This window comes from Protomyctophum bolini (assembly GCF_963924005.1).
Source record: "Protomyctophum bolini genome assembly, chromosome: 13".
In the NCBI taxonomy this organism is placed as follows: Eukaryota; Metazoa; Chordata; class Actinopteri; order Myctophiformes; family Myctophidae; genus Protomyctophum; species Protomyctophum bolini.
Window position 1 is genome coordinate 31,596,065 of NC_137874.1, and position 20,000 is coordinate 31,616,064.

At 43.3% G+C, this 20,000-nt stretch overlaps 1 protein-coding gene across 1 annotated transcript in view; it reads left to right on the plus strand.

Moving 5' to 3' along the window:
- The window catches only part of LOC308327615 (microtubule-associated tumor suppressor candidate 2 homolog), a gene marked incomplete at both ends in the record, with an annotated part of 51,710 nt that overhangs the window by 17,228 nt on the left and 14,482 nt on the right, over positions 1-20,000 (plus strand). Inside the window, 2 exons of the mRNA XM_080781138.1 lie at positions 11,193-11,357; positions 16,906-17,004. Of these exons, the coding sequence (XP_080637264.1) occupies positions 11,193-11,357; positions 16,906-17,004 (264 nt within the window). The remainder of the gene's footprint in view (positions 1-11,192; positions 11,358-16,905; positions 17,005-20,000) is intronic.

Sequence of the window (20,000 nt, forward strand, 5' to 3'; positions counted from 1 at the left end):
CATATTTAAAATGACAGAGGTGGTCAAAATATCATTGCTGTAGATGGAGATAAGCCTGGAGGCCCATGTGCAGGCTTACACGTATACATACTGTACATACGTAGGGTCACTCTATATGGCATTGATTAAACATTACCACAATCCTCCGTTGAGCCCATCGATACACATCCATAACGGTGTCATGATTGGGGAATTGTCTCTGTGTGTGTGTGTGTGTGTGTGTGTGTGTGTGTGTGTGTGTGTGTGTGTGTGTGTGTGTGCGCGTGTGCGCGTGCGCGTGCGAGTGAAATCCACTGTGATTGGCAGAGCTTGTTCTAGCCGGGAGCTGAATCCACAGAGTGTGCGGGGCCGAGACCTCTGCGCCTGAAACCTCATTAGCTGGGAGATAGAAAGTCAATCACTAAACCAAACAATGCCTTATGATTTATATATTTATGTATCGTCATGTAATGAAATGTAATGTCCAATGCTTTACATTGCTTGGCATAGAGCCAGGAGTCATGTCGATACATGACTATTTACAATGTATGTCCTCTGTGCTATAGAGTGGTGGTTAACGTTTTAAACACATAAATTCATTTTATTTACATTGTAAAGACTTTGATTTGTAGATGGAAAATATTCTATTGGGAACTTCCCATCATGAATCAATAGGTATGTTTTACTCCAATATTTACAAACACGATCAATTTATGTGAACCTATTCCTGCGCCATAATACAGTAAATACACTAGTGTTAATCCTCCTATCAAGTTCTGAGTCAATCACCCCTAGAGCACAGAAACCATTTGGTGGCAGGGCTACCCATTTGTATCACCTTGGTACTTTAAACCCTGCCATGTTTTGTATGGCAAAAGGGAAGCTGCTGTATATGGGGAGGTTTGGCAGGTAGATGTCGCACCCCAGATGCCATGGTTTAGATTTGGCCTATGACTCATTCTAACTCCCTGTGAACAGATGGTTTCTATGGTTATACACACACACACACACACACACACACACACACACACACACACACACACACACACAACATATATGCAGAAGCACACACACAGAGTGGTGGTAGAACAGCAATTTAGATGAGGCAGATAGATAAAGGCGTGCGTTCCTTCCTTGGCTCAGGGGCAGCACCAGAGTTGACACGGTGTGGATGGGCCGGGCGCGCCTGTTCATTAGCTGATAAACACTGGGCGTATTTCAGCCCGCTGCTTGTTAATCAGTGTTTATGGGCTTAACTGATGCACCAGACTGACGCCTCACAGCAGAGGAGGGAATAGAGACAGAGAGAGCATCATGGGAGTCTGTTAGAGCAGGCATGATCTATTCTATGTGGTTCTCCACACCGATCCAAGGGAACTGGAGAGCTCCTGGTTTTCATTGTAGCCATAGTTTAGATCTGGTACTCTGGGTCTATGCAACTAACTAGAAATGAAAACTGTAATTTGTCGAAGCTCTAAAGATGTCTCTTTTTATCATGTTGACAGTAAACTATGATTACCCCCCGCTACTGTCATTTCCACCCTTATTCTTATTCTTATTCTTATTCTTATTCTTATTCTTATTCTTATTCTTATTCTTATTCTTCTTGAAAGTTGAACAACTAAATGTAGCTGTCATGTTTGATACAGAATAACAAAACCATTTGAACTTGAACTGAATTATTCAGAAGGCCGATGGAAGGTTTCCATCATGTTTGTTGTGTTAGAACATGAAAGGTTGCTCTGCCAGAACAGTTATGACTAATGCCCTTTGTGCTTCCCTTTGGTGTCGTCGCTGTTTTAGTTGTCTCTGATGACTTCATTTTATAGTACATATACAAATAGAGTTTGGCCATCACTGTGAGTGAATAATTTGAAGAGGATATTGTCTGCCATTATTATCTACATGCTTTCATGGGTGCGTGAAGGGCTTCTGAGGAGACGTGTGTGTGTGTGTGTGCGCGCACGTGCACGTGCGTGCGGAGTGAGTTCAAATGTGTATTGGACGGTCAAGTGATTGTGCATGGCTCTGCAGAATGAGCGTGTCCTCAGACGATGGCTAGAGGCATTTCTGTTTAATGCTCGCCTGAACCTTAACCCTGCCCCAAGTCAACTACAGTCTCTAGTGGCACAAGTCAGTGCATTGTAAATACATATAGCCTCTTTCGTTCTGTTCAGAATGGAATTAATCTAGTACTTTGTGTTCTATTAAGTCACCCATGACATTTAAAGGAGAAATCCAGACCAAAACACATGTACCCTCCCTGAATCAGCCTATAATCCTATCCCAACATACATGTTGGCCTTGAATTGTTTCATAGACATTGGTGACATTGGGTTATGCAATGTGTCCTGATCTTAACCACATTAAACCTCCATCCATATTTTGAAAATATAGAAGATCTTACAACACATCACAAGGTGACGCATTTTGAATTTGTCAATGAGCAATTAAAAAAAGTTGATGTGTGTAGTTATGTATATCAAATCTTGGACTCTCCTAAATCTGAATCGGCATTGGACCCAAACATCAGGCCCCACTGTATTAATTCATAAGAGTTGAGTTGACATGCAGCATGTACTGTACACTAAGGATGAAATACAACTATGCTGTATAGCCTATGTGCAGAAGTTGGGCAGAGGTCCTCCAATGATGACTCATTTGCTTTTGCGACCTCAGATTGCCTGTACTAATCTAATCCTATTATAATATAGTCCTTCCCTGCAGAGTAAAAACACCCAACACCGTCTCCGGGGGAGGACTGAGTTCCCTTCTCAGCCCTAAATCTCCCCTTTGATTGTACTCCTCCATTCTCTCCTCCTCCGTTCATTCAGAGCCAATGCCCATGATCTGGCTTAAGCCTTTCACAGTTTGTCTCCCTCCCTGTCCTGAGTCTTTAATACTCAAAGTATTTTCCTGGGGCTTTTCTGTGTGCTCTGCAGATTCTACCACCTCAGCAGCCAAAGGCATTACTGGATCTTCTCTTTTTAGCCCTGCTAGTGAGAGTGCAGTGCCCTGAGACCTGGTTCATTCAGTGCCCTGAGACCTGGTTCATTCAGTGCCCTGAGACCTGGTTCATACAGTGCCCTGAGACCTGGTTCATTCAGTGCCCTGAGACCTGGTTCATTCAGTGCCCTGAGACCTGGTTCATACAGTGCCCTGAGACCTGGTTCATTCAGTGCCCTGAGACCTGGTTCATACAGTGAGAGTGCAGTGCCCTGAGACCTGGTTCATACAGCGCTTGAACCTGTTCACCTCCTTTCTCCTCACGGAAGGAGTCGCATGCCCAACCTAGACGATTGGGTGTCACTGTCAATGCACCCCAATTGGCTCATCAAAGCGGCCTTTAATGATTTGCTGGAAGTATAGCTAGCCATCTTGGTTGTTTTCGGTGGGTTTATTTGAGAATGACGTTGATCTCAGCCGTACTCATCAATAGCGTCACAATGGTCCACTTTATGTGAATCAATCTGAAATAGCAGAGTAACATTTCTGGAGCTACTACTAGACTCCTAGAGCTTCTACGTATATGTTGTTTACTTGTTTTAGTATTTGAGCTTATGTCATGTCAAGGTGTTGTGTAATTATGTGTAAAGGAACTTTACACGTATACATAATAATACACAGTTTAGTAAACACTTTACAGAAAGATGTGTTGGGGTGAGCGGTGAGTCTCTTATCACCGCGGCTTCAGTGACGTCATTGTAGTTTTCCAACCACCTCAGTGAGCAGGTTATCACCTAAAGACTGAAGGTATGAGTGGGCCTTGAGACACGAGCAAAGGTAACCCACACTGTCACTTTTGGGTAGTATTTAGCTTCTGTTTGCATTTTAAAAGGAATACATTATTCTTCCTTTGTTGAGACAGAAATATAACTATATATCTGTCTTTCAGCCGAGTGTTTGTCTAATTCCTCCAGAGTGACATATTGGGTTACGCACAGCAGTGTGGCAGAGAGCGACCATGTCAGCACAGCTGTGTGGCAGAGAGCGCCCATGTCAGCACAGCAGTGTGGCAGAGAGCGCCCATGTCAGCACAGCAGTGTGGCAGAGAGCGCCCATGTCAGCACAGCAGTGTGGCAGAGAGCCCCCATGTCAGCACAGCTGTGTGGCAGAGAGCCCCCATGTCAGCACAGCTGTGTGGCAGAGAGCCCCCATGTCAGCACAGCTGTGTGGCAGAGAGCGCCCATGTCAGCACAGCAGTGTGGCAGAGAGCGACCATGTCAGCACAGCTGTGTGGCAGAGAGAGACCATGTCAGCACAGCTGTGTGGCAGAGAGCGCCCATGTCAGCACACTTTGACCATTGGAGTTTGTGCCTGTTCAGAACTGGCCGATTGCTTGGCTGCAGTTCCTGCCCGTTCAGAGCTTGTGACCGTTCAGAAACACATGCCTGTTTGGCCAAAAGAATAAACAAATTTGCTTGCGACGTTGTTGCCAACCATTATATGGCTGCGTGCCATAGAATCTCAAGAACCTGAATCACTCACAAGATCGACTTGGCGACGTCACACTCGACACTGCACTCCCCTGCAATGAATACACCCGGCAAGTTTGAAGTCAATCGAATTAATAGTTCTAGAGATATGCGAAGGACAGGCAGACAGACATAGATAAATTAATGAAATATATTTATTTTCTGTACTGGGAGTGGGAGGCATAGCATGCAAAGAGAACGATACAAATCAGGAGTATCCTTGATCCCATATCATCCCACTCACACACCAGCTGGTAATCAATCACTCGCTCAGTCACCCATACACCAATGAGGGAAAATACGTAATGACCCTATAGGGTCATAGCAACAGCAAAGAAAGAACATCTCTCTTTTAAGAGAGACCTTTCGTCTCAACATCCTGACGGAGAGCAGATGCACTATACATTATCCTATCTGTCGCTCTGACTGCTGCTGTCAGCACCTGTACGAATCTATCTGTCACTCTGTGTGTCCTGCCTGCTGCTCTACCACATCTGTACATTATCATCTAATCTATCTTACTTGTCGTTCTGCCTTGCTTATGTACAGAGCCGTTCTTCTTTGCTTTTCGTATGCAGCTTTAACCTTGACTTTCACACAAACCTCATTTGACGTCCACTGCCTACCTGTCACCCCTTGTAAGTAGGAAGGGACCGCTTTGTGCTGTGTGTGTGTGTGTGTGTGTGTGTGTGTGTGTGTGTGTGTAGCAGAGGGTGGAGTAAGAAGTAATGTAAAGTACACTTTGTACTGCATGCCAGCTGACATGCTGTTACACTTATTCTATGAGCCCTTGTTCAGGCTGCTATCCTCTTTCTTTCATTTCGCCATGGTATGGCACTATGGCACAGTATGTTCAGTGATGTACTGCCTTCAATGTGTCAATACTCTGAAATTATATGCATGGATTGCACACACACACACACACACACACACACACACACACGCTATCATCATGCCTTGTTGTCAAATAGTTAGCTGTCATCTTTTGAGAAAGTCTAGGAAAAGACTGAAAAACAGACCTGTATTTACTATTTATGTTCCAAATAGCAACAAAAAGTCAAACTTGGTGGGAACACGGGAAGATGTTCAAAATGTAAATAACCTGTTTTTTTTATAGCCCAGACAGCTCGTGTTCTCTGGGTCAGACATGGCGCCCTAGAAAGCAACATTGTCTCATGAGTCCAGTCCTACTGTAACTCCATTCTGATATTTTAGGATGTACACAGTAGCTTGTACCTTTTACAACTGTGCTCTGTCCTCAGAGAGCACTGTTTCTCAACCAGTGGTCCATCAAACACTAGTGGTCCATGACATAATTACAGGTTGCCCAAGTTTTAAAATGTAAAAGAATATAAATATAGTTTTTATTAATTATTTTTTGTTTGTGAATGATGTCATGTTCCATCTATGTCTCCTCATCACTATTCTGTATTTAAGTCTGATGTCATTTTGTAGTCCTACGTTACGTCCGGGTCCAAGTGGCACCAGCTCCCATCTGCTTCTCATTGTAAATAGAATATCTAAACGTGTGAATCTTTTTACAATGACGTTATGTTTCAGAAAGGAAGCCATTGAGGGTTAAAATGGGTCTTAATGCTTCCAACTCAAGTTGTGTCCATGACAAAGAAAATATATGATGTGGAGACAATATAAAGACTATTATTATCATTATTATTGGAGGTGGTAACAGTCCATTTGCTCAGTACAATATTTCGGGGGCATATTTAGAATGTGTGCAGGGTTGAGTATGTTGAATCTAGTTTGCATTTAATGAGGATTTAGTTGACACAATAAAATCAAATGGCGATAGTATTAGTATCAGTGTGGGGCAGACGGCCTGTCACAGCCAGATTTGGGAGACCAGTAGCTTTGTTGTTGTAAGGAAAGCGGTAAAATTGTAGTCAGACGGAGGGACACTCTATGGGGACACAAAAGCGACACAAAAGTAGGACCCGGAAGTATCTCTCGAGGGGGAGCTTACTTACCTCACGGCTAAAACACTGAATAGCTCTCATCATGTGACTCTTCACCCATTGTTCTAACTCTAAACATTGTCTCACTATCTCGTCAGATAGTGAGACAATGTTTAGAGTTAGAACGACCTAAAATAGAGTTCGTCACCATGACAATGGGGTTATTCTGATAACTGCCTATGTATATAAAAAATATGTATCATCTGTATTATGTAAAAAAGTATGTTCAAATAATAGTCCAAATCTGGCAATCGGAATAAGTTCAAGTTATATCACAGTTGATGATTTTTCGCCAGTTCATTTGCAACATTTGCTGACTCTGTCAACGTAGACACAGTCAGCAAATTAACTTGTGTAATTTAATAGGTTTCATTCGCCTAATGACGTGTGCATGTATGCGTTTGCATTTGTGTGTGCGTATGCACTTCTACATGCATGCCATTGTATGTAGGGCTGCCACAGCAATTGCCACGAATGCAATCCATTTCTGTCAGCCTTCTACCCTTTCCCAACATCTGCTGATATAGCTCAGTACAACGCCGGCACACAGGGAGGTTTTACGTCGCAATCAAATGAAAGAGCTCTCAAGGACAGTAAAAAGGGCTCTCAAGACCTATAAAAGACCACTTAAACTCCAGAGTTATTGAATTTAACTGCCAACGCTGTGAAAGCTAACCACTAGCCGTCTAGTGAGCTTGGTTTACGTTCCTATAGGCTACTACTGCTTGTCCTCAGGAACCTTCCATGATGCAAACCGAGCCTAATGAACGTTTTAGTTTGTTGTTGTTGATGATGATGTGTTTTAGTTTCACTGTGGTGGTGGGGAGGAAGAGCATACAGACTTATATCACTGGTTTTCAATACGGGGACCCCCCCATGGGTCCTTGAAGGGGTATGAAGGAGTCCCCAGATAAATGTCACTTAGGAACCAAGCGGTCTGTAACTCTGAGAGTGTACAAATCGGTCCATTTGGTTCCATTTACACTCTGAAAGTTGATACACTGTGGAACAAAGCGATTCCACTCTGATGAAGACCGTGTAGGTTGAGACGTTAGTCAACGTTTTCTGTACTAGCACCTAATAAAAGGCTTGAATTGTCTGTGCTACTCCGGCGTCTTCTCCTTCCTCTGCCCTTGCTACACTGTAGATTGGTGTACCAGACATGTCCATTGTATATCAAATAACCTAATGCATGTCAAATTGGGTGATCCTTGAAATTAAAAAGGTGTTGAGAACTACTGCAGTGGATGACACAGTCAGCGATATTCTCTACTACCTGCATTTTTGCTCTGCTGTGAAAATCCCAGTTTTCTGTTGGCTGCAGTAGCATAATGCTGAGCACAGAAAATATACTGTTCTGTTTTGTCGGCACACTTTCGTTTCTCTCTTTATCCAATGCCCCCCGTTTTAATTTCACTGGGCTTTTTGTGTTCCAGGAATAAGACAATCTCATCCTTATCTCTTTTGGTCCCTCCGTGTGGAGGATGGAGGCTTGCAGGCTGACCTCTCCCTCAGCCTTCCTGCACCTCCTATTCTCCTCGCACTCGGCTATCCATCATGAACTGGCACTTTGCCAATCAGTGATGCGTATCACCTTGCCTCTGAGCATTAATGAAATACACTGGTCCCACTCCCCTTCTGCAAGCCCTTGAATTGTGCTCCACCTTTATCTTTCCTTTACTTTCTTCTGCTCTCCCTGGAAATGTCCCTAGCTGCTTCCTGTCCACCCCATCCCCCCTCATGCCCTCTCCACAACCCATCATAGCCCAGAGGACTGATATGCAGCCACGGCAGTCCTTGGCAAGGCCATCTACAGTATGTTACATACAGTACTGTTCTGTGTGTGTGTGTGTGTGTGTGTGTGTGTGTGTGTGTGTGTGTGTGTGCGTGCGTGAGTGAACACTGCGGAAATAGCAGACCTACAAGCTCACAATGTGTAAGGCCCTGGCGAACCCCAATCAATGAATTATATAGGCCAGGGTATAGTTAAAACTCATTCAGTGCCACCTGGTGGACACCAGTTTTGGCCCTTGTTGCCACGAAGCCCATTATAAATAAAAGAAAGAAAATGTAATTATATTGTGCATGTAATGTGCATATCATCACCTGCACACCAGATTAGAGGAATTTTCGAAATATGGATTAATAAAGAAATAAAAAAACGGATATTAATTTAAAAAAATGAAAGGCGTCCAAAGGCGCCATTGGCATTCTTGGCCACCAGGGGGAGGCGTCCAAAGGCGTCATGTGGCATCGAATGAGTTTTAACGTTATCTATGTCTATCTATTTCTATCTGACTAATAAGTCTCTCTCTCTCTCTCTCTCTCTCTCTCTCTCTCTCTCTCTCTCTGTCTCACTCACTCACTATCTGAATGAATGAATGAATCTTCACTTTCCCTTAACCCTCCTCTGTGACTATTTTCTCCTTCTTATTAAGAGTGATCAAGCAGCACTCTGCCAAGTGACAGGGAGTGCCGCATGAGAATTAATGCTAAATTGTGATACGAAAGCCATTAAAAAACAATTGCCCACACATTTGTAATCTGGCAGCTCTGCAATGTGCGCACATGCTGCATCTTTAGGGGATCCACTGGTCAATATTAATAACAAGCCAACTTTATACTCCAGCTCTGCTCATACAACATAGAGCCGGCAGTAGCAGAATGGAAATGAAACAATTCCTTGCAAATGAAGGAAAAGGAAAGTGTTTGCAACAGTGTATGCGTGTGTAGTGTGTGCACACACACACACGCACGTGCATGTGTGTGAGCATGTGCATGCGTGGCTGGGTGGGTGGGGGTGTCGAAATAGTCTCCTGGCAGCTAACCCAATTCCACATAATGACGGGTTTCGCTGCTCCCAGTAACAGCCTAACGCTCCAATCGGACGGCTCTTCTATCGACTTGCAGCCAATCAGACTGCCGCTGGGTCTCATCCTCTTCCTACCAGCGAGCAACGTAGACCCACAGAACCTCACGGTGTGTGTGTGTGTGTGTGTGTGTGTGTGTGTGTGTGTGTGCGTGTGCGTGTGCGTGTGTGTGCTGAGGGGATATAGATGACAACCATCACAGGTCCTGAGACAGAAACTGAGCCCACCCAAGGGCATTAGAGTGATTATGTCACTCCTCCAAATGTTTGAGCAACCTGGAACCACCTGCTTCTTTTTCTTTTTTTTTCTTTCTGGACACCACCAGCTGTTTATACAGCCTTCAGGTGTCACATCTAATAAGGCGAGGTGCAGGGTGTGTTTACACTGTGTACACTATCTCTGTGTCAGTCACTGCCTATGCATTGGAGACCAACAGGTTTATAATTGAGCCTTTGTCTTTGCTGCTCACATACACGGCCGAACACAGAGGTCAAAGTGGTCTGTTGTCACTATTGATTGGAAGGCGGGAGATGAGACTGATAGTGTGTGTGTGTGTGTGTGTGTGTGTGTGTGTGTGTGTGTGTGTGTGTGTGTGTGTGTGTGTGTGTGTGCGTGTGCGTGTTGTGTAAAAGCCACCTTCTGTAAGCCACCTTCTGCACAGTATAAAGAGGTAATATAATAGATTATTGCTGCACTATTAGCCATGATGAAGAAGAACTTCAGACTCGTCAGGTTCCAAACTTCCTCTTCCTATACAAGCCTGTGGGAGTTGGCGTTAACGCAACGTAGCCCCACAGAACATCACGATATCTCTGGTGTGTGCGTGGGTATGTGTGCGTGCGTGTGTTCATGCGTGCGCGTGTATGTTTCATTGTGCAGTACTCCAGGTTAACAGCAGGAAGATTGAGAGCAGCTGTAACTGACCCAGAGGTGAAACATTGTTTACAGCGCCAGTTAAACTGGCTGCACTGCAGACATAAAACAACCACACGCTTTACACCGAGTGGGTGTGTGGGAGGGGGACGGGGGGGACGCTGACAGACAGAGAGAGAGTGAGAAAGGAACGGAATAGCTCCACTGTCTTCAAACTCTTTCACATACACTTGTAGGATGGACCAAAGTTTGTTAATAATAAATGTTAATTGCTAGTAAATTATAATAATACAACATTTTACAGTCAGGAACACTTCCGCTCTTAAGATGTTCCCTAGATTTAGCTAAGCAGCATGCTAAGAAAAATCAGGGTCATGCAAACTTGAATGCAGTTTAACATTAAAGCCATAGAACATTGAATTCAGTTTAGAGCCATGGAACACAGTTTGCTTTAGAACCATGCTTTAGAACCATGCTTTAGAACCATGCACACAACGTTTGAGTAATGCAAGACTCTGAACTGTGTGGTGGAGGCAATAGAGATCTAGTGTAGAATGGAGCTGTATTTAAACGGACCACCTTGTTGAGGGAATGAGGTGGGATTGGTTCGCAGAAAGGCGCAGCTGCTGTTTAGTACAGCTAAGGCATGATATGATTGCTGTGCCATGTACGAACTAACGCAGTGCTTAATTTCTATTTATTTGTTTTTCATCCATCCATCCATCCATCCATCCATCCATTAACGCATCAAAACACCATCTACACACTTGAAATCCACAGCTGAGTACATTTATGTTTCAAGCTAATGTTTTAACTGGCATGAGATGATGTTTTCCCCCTTAAACCAGAGAGACAGATGTAGCCTATTTCTATATTATATATAGAGATATTTTTATATTATGCTGCTGCATGCAAATAAGCAATACGTATGTGAGGAATCTTTTAAATATGTAATTTTCAGTATTGCTATCAATTGCCCTACTCAATCATCTAATGTATCCCATTTCATGTGTTTGTTCCAGGTCTGAGCGTGAGTGAAGATCCTCCAGGTCACAGGGTCACCTCCAGCCTTCCAGCAGCAGAAGCCCAGAGAGGGCCACCCTCTCGTGGCACTAGCCTCCAGCCTCCCTCCACCCCAGCCCTGCCCAGGCGCTACCTACCTGCCCAGCCAAGGAACTCCCCTGGAGGTCAGTGGTAGCACATGAGCCCGCACATGCGATTGTAGCTGATGGTTAGTTGTATGGAGAAAAAAAGATGGCCACCCTTTACAGTATTGAATCTGAGAGAAGGTGCATCAGGAGGTACAGCAGCTGTCTAGGAAGCTGAAGGTTTGCAGTTAGATCCCTGGCTCCTCTTGTCTTAGTGTTGAAGTGTCCTTGAGCAAGACACTAAACCCCCTACTGCCTCCTGAGTGCTGTTCAATAGTTGCCCACCGCTCCTAATAGTTAGCGATGGTTTATGTGCAAATATACCCCAACAACAACTAAAGGGGACACATTTATTTATTCTTTTATTTTATCGGCCCACCCCCGTCCCGCCCTAGTCCCCTCAGGTCACAGGAAGTAGGGCAGCAGGAGTCATTAATACTGAATGAGAAATACCTGCTCCACTTCTACTGATGTCTGCTGTCATCCTGGCAGACTGCATGACCTGCTCCGACTGATTTCACTGCTATAGCCGTGAGCCATCTAGGGCTGCCTGCAACTATCCATTATACACTTGAAGAACCCTAACCTCTCTTTTCTGGGCCGAACATTAGGCGTAAGTAGCATATCCAGAAGCTCACAACGCGTCACAGTTTTATTGTAGACAGAAATACTAGAGGATTTAGCCTAGAGCAGGGAGGCCCTAAGGACTTAGCTGAGAGAGAGATGAAGTAAAGTTGTGTTTCATAGCTTCCCTACTGTAGATCGCTTCATATACTGTCCTTTGACAGCACTTTATTTTTCTATTCTGTTGGATTCATATTAATGTGTATATTCAGACATTTAATCACTTAAAACCTCAATACTTCACCTTTGGTTCTGTACTTGGTCTGCTCTTTTTCCCCTCAACACAAAGTGTGCGGAATATAGCCAATCTACAAGCTCACAATGCACGGTGTAAGCTTGTAGATTGGCTACTTTTGGCAAATGTTCCCCCAGAATAGGGATGCTAGGGTTCAAGTGCATGTAAGGAAATACAGTAAGAGACAGTACTGTTGAAGACCCATAGTCTAGAGCAGGGGTTCTCAACGTTTTTGGCTGGGGACCCCCGGAAAAGTTTTGGCCATGTCTCGTGACATTGGGTATTATCGCTTCGGTCTTTGTTTCTGTCTTCATCTTTCTGTTATTCTCTGTCTGCTATGTTGCAGCTACTGTATATGGTCTAGCAGACCATATATACTGTACCTCTTGCCTTTTCATCATCTACTTTTCATTGTTCCGTATACATTCGTATTCGTTGTTTGGGCCATATTTTGCCTCCGTAGCGAACCACTCTGATCCGTAAATTCCAAAAATATTGGAATTACATGATTTACAATTTCACAACTGTATTTAAATCAATATTAGTTTTGTGTATAATGGATTACAAAGATTATTTTGATTAACTGTTGTATATGTGTGCGACGTGCGTGCCTGTGTGTGTGGACAGCAGAGATGTAAACTCGACAGCTACTCTCTGCCCATTGCCGTCTCTCATCACTGTCTTATTGCAATGATGCATTGGGACTGTAATATGGTCCGGTATTATACAGTATGTGTTCTATTCTGTATGCCTATACATGTCATGGGGCCCAGTAAGGAGAGTGTGTGTGTGTGTGTGTGTGTGTGTGTGTGTGTGTGTGTGTGTGTGTGTGTGTGTGTGTGTGTGTGTGTGTGTGTGTGTGTGTGTGTGTGTGTGTGTGTGTGTGTGTGTGTGTGTGTGTGTGTGTGTGTGTGTGTGTGTGTGTGTGTGTGTGTCAGGAATGCAGACAGTTCCTGTCTGACTGTAGACGCGACTAGAGTTTATAATGAGCTGTCAATCCTGCCAATGTGTTACACACACATCCACATATAGAAGAGTTTATGTCTAGTATATCTCTGCTGTCCACACACAGGCTCACACACACACACACAATGTCTTAGCTCTCTGTCTCGCTCTCCAGCCACACGCATGCGCGTACACGCATACGTGCAATTTCACACTTGCCACACACCATGCCATGCATCTATTTCGGTACCCATTTACTACACACAGAAATTGTGAGCTGGTCTGTTAATTTAAGCCAGGTCACGTGACAGAGATAGTGTGGTGGTTCTCCAGTTTGAGATATCTCTTTCCTTTTCTGGGACCCCAATCTACACCATAAAATCATCAGTGTTTTACTTAGGGGAAGTGTTATGATATACTGTATTCTACGTATTGGACCCTCGTCTGGTTCTGGTGTGTGACGACCCGGTTGGCATTTTCATGGTTCGGCGGCGGACAGACAGACAGACAGACAGGCCGGCCCGGGAGAAGATTAACATGACACGAGACTTGGTCACATCAAAACGTTCACAAGGTTTATTCCACTTACAGCAGCATATATATCTTGGATACTTCATGTCCTAATGACGTCACAGACTAGACATCACAATCACTGCCTGCCAGCAGCGGCCTTCAGCGTGCCCTAACACAGCTCCACTCTTATGTTACCATTCAGGCAGGCAGTACACCATACTAGGGCTGTCCCCGACTAAGGATTTGTATAGTCGACTGATAGATGAATAAATTTGCTGTTAGTCGACTAATAGTCGACTGAGCACCCCCACCCCCAAAAAAAAAAAAAAAAAAAAATTTTTTTTTTTTGCCCCAAAATATTGTATATAAAAATACAATATTTACAAAAATATACAAAAATATTGTATTATTCCACTAGGTCTGTGGGGGACATAAACACATTTGAACATTCTGACTGTTCAAATCTCCAATGTGCATGTGGAGTGTGTCTGCCTGTGTGGCAATGTGCCACTGCCTGTGACTTGAATCGCACAGTGCGCTGGCCTGATATTATTCACAGCTCAACTAATTATCACCATAATTAACCATCACAACATCAATAACAAATACTTTTTTTATTTTATTTTTTTAACATCGACTGAGAGGCTTGTCATTAGCCAGATTGAGCACAGCAGGTGAGATTGAGATTCTGGAGTCTATCAGGCCAGCACTGTGCGATTCAAGTCACAGGCAGTGGCACATTGCCACACAGGCAGACACACTCCACATGCACATTGGAGATTTGAACAGTCAGAATGTTCAAATGTGTTTATGTCCCCCACAGACCTAGTGGAATAATACAATATTTTTGTATATTTTTGTAAATATTGTATTTTTATATACAATATTTTGGGGCAAAAAAAAAAAAAAGAAACTTTTTTTTTTTTTTTTTTTTTATGAACATCGACTAAGAGGTGGTCAGTCGACTGAGACCCGTTCCGATCGATTAGTCGACTATTCGACTAATCGAGGTCAGCCCTACACCATACATACAAGTACATTGCACGTATCAGTACCGAGTATCCGAACACAGCACCAAGTATCAGAACACTATAATACAACAGGAAGTATAGAGTAAAGGGGAAGTTACGGCTGCTTAGAAAATGCCTGAACCATGTGAGCTAGTGTGTAGATCTGCTATTTTCAGCAAATGTACTTTATTCTCCCTTTTTTTAGATGATTTATTTAGTTGTTTCCTATCAGGGAGATTCCCCTATTTTATAATTGCCTAGTATGACATATCCAGTATTGGGACGCTATGTGGTTAAGGCGTGGTGTGATGAGAAAAGGCTAATGAGAAAAGGTGATTATCTATCTAAGACTGATTTGTAATGACTGTCTGTCACAGCATGTGCCACCAGATTACGACATACTGTATATGTGCTGATGACATATGTGTCATATATTTTTCACAACACTGTCTGCACATAATATAGACTTGACTTGATTGTTTATTTGTGCTAACTCTTAACCACTTAAACACTCTAGTGTTAGAGAAACACACTTTAAGTTACACCAAATGTCTTCGCCACAACTAGCTGTCTGAATTCTGTAATGAGTCGCTCAGAGAGGTTTAGTTGCTATAACCACAATCCTAGTCGCTCACGCACGCACGCACGCACGCACGCACGCACGCACGCACGCACGCACGCACGCACGCACGCACGTCGCACGCACGCACACACACACACACACACACACACACACACACACACACACACACACACACACACACACACACACACACACACACACACACACATACACTATGCATCTGCATGCACACACATGCAAGCTTATACGCAAGCATATGCACAATTGCACACACACACACACACACACACACACACACACACACACACACACACACACACATGACTCTCCGGGGTGATATGGGGGATTTGTTAAGGATCAGAGCCTTCTTTTCCATTACCGATCTAATTAGTGCCTCCTCCAGCCCTCTCTCTCTCTCTCTCTCTGTCTCCATTCTTTCTCTCTCTCTCTCTCTCTCTCTCTCTCTCTCTCTCTCTCTCTCTCTCTCTCTCTCTCTCTCTCTCTCTCTCTCTCTCTCCCTTTTCACTCTCTCTCCATCCCTCACTCAACTTCTGGAAAGTAACTTTTTTCCATTATACTCTTTTATTTTCCATCTTCCATTCTACTTTGTTGCAAAGTCCCTATAGGTAAAGCCTTAGCTTCCCATCCATTTCAAAGCAGGTTTTTACCCTCCCACCCACACACACTCACCCCATGCTGTGAGATCTCAATATGTCACATGGGAGCAGATGAGAAGGCAAGCACGGTTCGGGCGATTGTAAACAGGGTTGTGAATTCCCCATAGATGGTATCTCTCTGCATGGGGTGCCTGAATCCTAGTCTGTACCGGAGGGTTGTAATATCAGTGGTTTCCAACTGATGTTACAGGAATGAGCGTGTGTTCACATTTCGCAAACTAGCGGCTGCCTGCTGGGATCTGCTGGATTGCCACTTGTCACAAGCGTTGAGCTTTTCTCCGTCTATCACAGCAGGTAGAAAGACAACGATGGAGAAAATGAAAGAGTAATGATGACTTAGGGCAGAAATACAAATAATTTGAAACTGACATTTAGAACCAGTAACCAACCAACTTAACCCTGGTCAAATAATCGAGAAGCAAGTTTATATATATAATTATATATATATATATATATATATATATATATATATATATATATCCCGGAACAGACTGGGTAATGTGAGACTTGTTTTGGGGACAAAATTACTGGGGGCGAGGAAAAAAAAGGAAAGTAAATAACAAGAACAAGTAACTACTGGTATAGTTACTTTTGGCAGGGAGTAATAAGTTATACAGTACATATTACTTTTTACTATAGTAAAAACTATAGTAATAGGTAATATATTACAGTTTTTTGTAACTTTTCCAGACACTGTTCGTTGTACAACGGTGGTGTGCAAAAAAAGTAATATTGATTTGAAGTCATATCGCCCAGACCAAACCTGACTTTAGCAAAGGTATCAGAGAGAGGCAGAAGGGATTGGATTCTGGAGCCGAGGAGAGAGTCACCGTGAGATGAGGTTGAGATTGAAGGGCTTAGAATACAAACCTTCAATCTCAGCCTCATCTCACAGTCTTTTGCACTTCTTATCCATTTTGAAACCTGTTTATAATCCACATTGAATTTTGCTCATGCAAAGCATCCATTGATTGGCTGATTCTCCCGGTTTGATTGACAGTGGGCAGGAAGGAGTTCCAGCGGAGTTCAGAGGTCACCCGATCCCTCCCCTCCTCCCCCAAGAGGCTGGCCGTGGTCCCCCCAAAACCCCAGTCCCCAGGTGAGTCTCTCACCACTGTTGATTTGGACAGCAATGTTTTATTTGGTTTTAGTCATATAGTCTTTTGAATAAAATGCCATTTAGTTTTAGTCTTTATGTTCTTTATCTACAAGCTCACAGCGCGTTTGTGAGCTTGTAGATCTGCTTTTCAGAGCACAAAACCCAAGCGCAACCAAACAGAAACTGGATCTCTTCTCCACTAGTTTGTATTTGTTGACGAAATTGTCAATATATTTAGTCTTAGTTTTAGTCACCATAGCTTATGTTTTCATTTCAGTTTTTATTTTGTTCGCGTCAGTGAAAAAAGGGTATAGTCTACGAACATTTTCCGTCATACTTTTAGTTGACAAAATCAACACTGTCTCTCACTGTCTTTATCTCACACTCTATCTTGCTCCTCTTGTGCATTCTGTCAAATACTTACAGTCACTAACACATGTTGATTGATTGAATACTTGACTAGTACTTCATTTGCTCAGTTTGTAAAAGGTGCAGAGGTACAGTTATGTACAATAATGCTAAAAGAATAACACAAAAAGCTCTGAGGGCTTGTTTCCATTGTGGTCCTGTATTTTCAATTAATCAACACACTCTTCCTCTCTGACACTCAAAAGCATGCATGCACAATACACATTACACACAGTTCCTCTCTGACACTCACATGTATTTACACGCACATTTCAATTTCTTTATTCGAGTCCACATTTATATAGTACATTATTATGGGCACACATGTTTTTCAGTTGCTTCTGATATCCCACACACTTGAAACATCGTGTGTCTCAGTGCTTGCATCCAAACAAGCCCTAAATGTTCAGAATATAGGCAACACATGCACATGAACGTATTCACAGCCAACATTGGTCACTTCAGTCTGTCATATTGCCAACACCTGGGAAAAGAAAAAACATCATGGGTACAAAAAGCACCTTCTCCTCCAAATAGACCGACTTCCTATAATGCAGGAGATTCTGATTGCCGTGTGTATGTTGCGAGCTGCTTTGCCTTACACTTAAGCCCTAACCACACCAAAGGGTCACCAGACAACTCCTTGGGTCCAAACGGTTGCAAAACCGTCTCGACGCTTTGGTGTGGTTCACTAGGGTCAACGTGGGTCAACGTGCAACAAGACATATCACACCGCAGGGACAACGCTAAAACCGGCTTGACACTTTGGTGTGGTTAGGGCTTTAGACAACCCCATAATCCTCAAGCCTCTGACCACCAGCCTTTGGACATGGCCCTGCAGGCTGCAAATATAAAGACAATGAGCCGACACGTATATCCCAGTTGTATAATGGCCTGTACTGTACTAATGCTTGATATTTTACTTGTTTAGTAAGGAAAGCTTCCTCTAAACTTGAATCAAAAGCACAGCCAAAAATATCTGGTGTATTTGCAGTTATATTTGTAAATGTGATTGGGTCATTGCATGATTGAAACATTTCTGGTTTCACACAGGAAAACAGAGGAATCAAACGTAGGCGACACATCTTTGGCAATAATGTTAACAATTCTGTCATGCCTAGCTACAGTATATACTGTACAGTCCGTTGTAAATATTACAGCTGTTTAATAAATGCGACATAGACTCTATGGTCTGATGCTGTCCATGGTGTAGACAACACACACACACACACACACACACACACACACACACACACACACACACACACACACACACACACACACATTATACACACAATTGAATTTGGTAGTTTGGCTTTCATCATCAGTGTATTCCCTCAGGGGGGTTTTCTCTTGTCCCCTATCCATCAACCCATACTTCTACTCTAATCACTCCTGTCTGTATCCCCTAGTGTCCTATTGCCTCCCACCAACCCCCAAATTCAGGTTAACCCCCATCATCTTAGGCTCCCTATGAGCATCATCTGCCCTCTCATTGGATGTGTGTCTCCTTTGATGTCCAATCTCTAATTCAGGGATATTTTCATTTATTCATTTGTTCATTCTCAATCTCTAGCAGTTCAGTGGCTTGCTCAAGGACACTTTGACACTAAAAACGCTCTAATCTCTGTATACAATAAATATCCTCAGTATCAATTTATAATTTATCCAAACCTATCACAGAGTGTATACAAATGTAACCCAATGGGCCCATAATAACGGTCCATTGGGTTACATTGATGCACTCTCAGAGTTAAATGAACATTCAGGAGTTTACAGTGTACAGCCCCTAGGGCTGCTGGGAAGGAAAAAAAACAATCCGGCCAAGATGCAATCAGCCACACGGTCAGCCAAGATTTCATGGCACAAAGCTGTCTTTCCTGAGGAGCGATCTCTTTTTAAGCAATCTAATCCTTTGCTTCAAGCCCCAGTAGTCTCTTGTCAAGGCTATTGTTACCCCAAACCTAGCTGTGCTCTCTGCATGCACCTTATGCTGCTGCCCACCTGTGATCAAAGCTCTCCTGTCCTCTCCAAGTCTTTCTGCCTCCGCTCTTTAAACACTTAAACCCTCCATGCTTAGTAAACACAACTTTAGCTACTTGTGCTCTGCATGTCTCCAAATAATTAATATATTGTTCTACTGTAACAGTACTGAATCTGGTCTTTTTCCATAGCACTCACTGGATGATCATTGTTATTATTGATTATTATGGGATTGCAGTGCTGTCATTATAGCAGCAGGATACTATTGTCAATGAAGGTCATTCCGGTCCATTTGGTTCCTAACTATCAGTCATTTAGCTGGTGGAAACAAATAAATTCCATAATAACATTACGGACAGATGATGAATGATACATAATGGAGATTGTCCTGCCCTCCAGCAGCTGAGCACTGGGTAGGAATCAGGGAAGAAGGATGGTTGTGCCACGGCCTGGAGGGAGTTATTCCACTTTGATGATCATCATCATCAACCTTTGCACCTCCACCGACCATTCTGCGCCTGTAACCTGTGAGAGTGTAGAAATGGAACCAAATGGACCTGTAAGATCCATTTGTTCCATTCGTACACTTACCACTGAGGATTCAG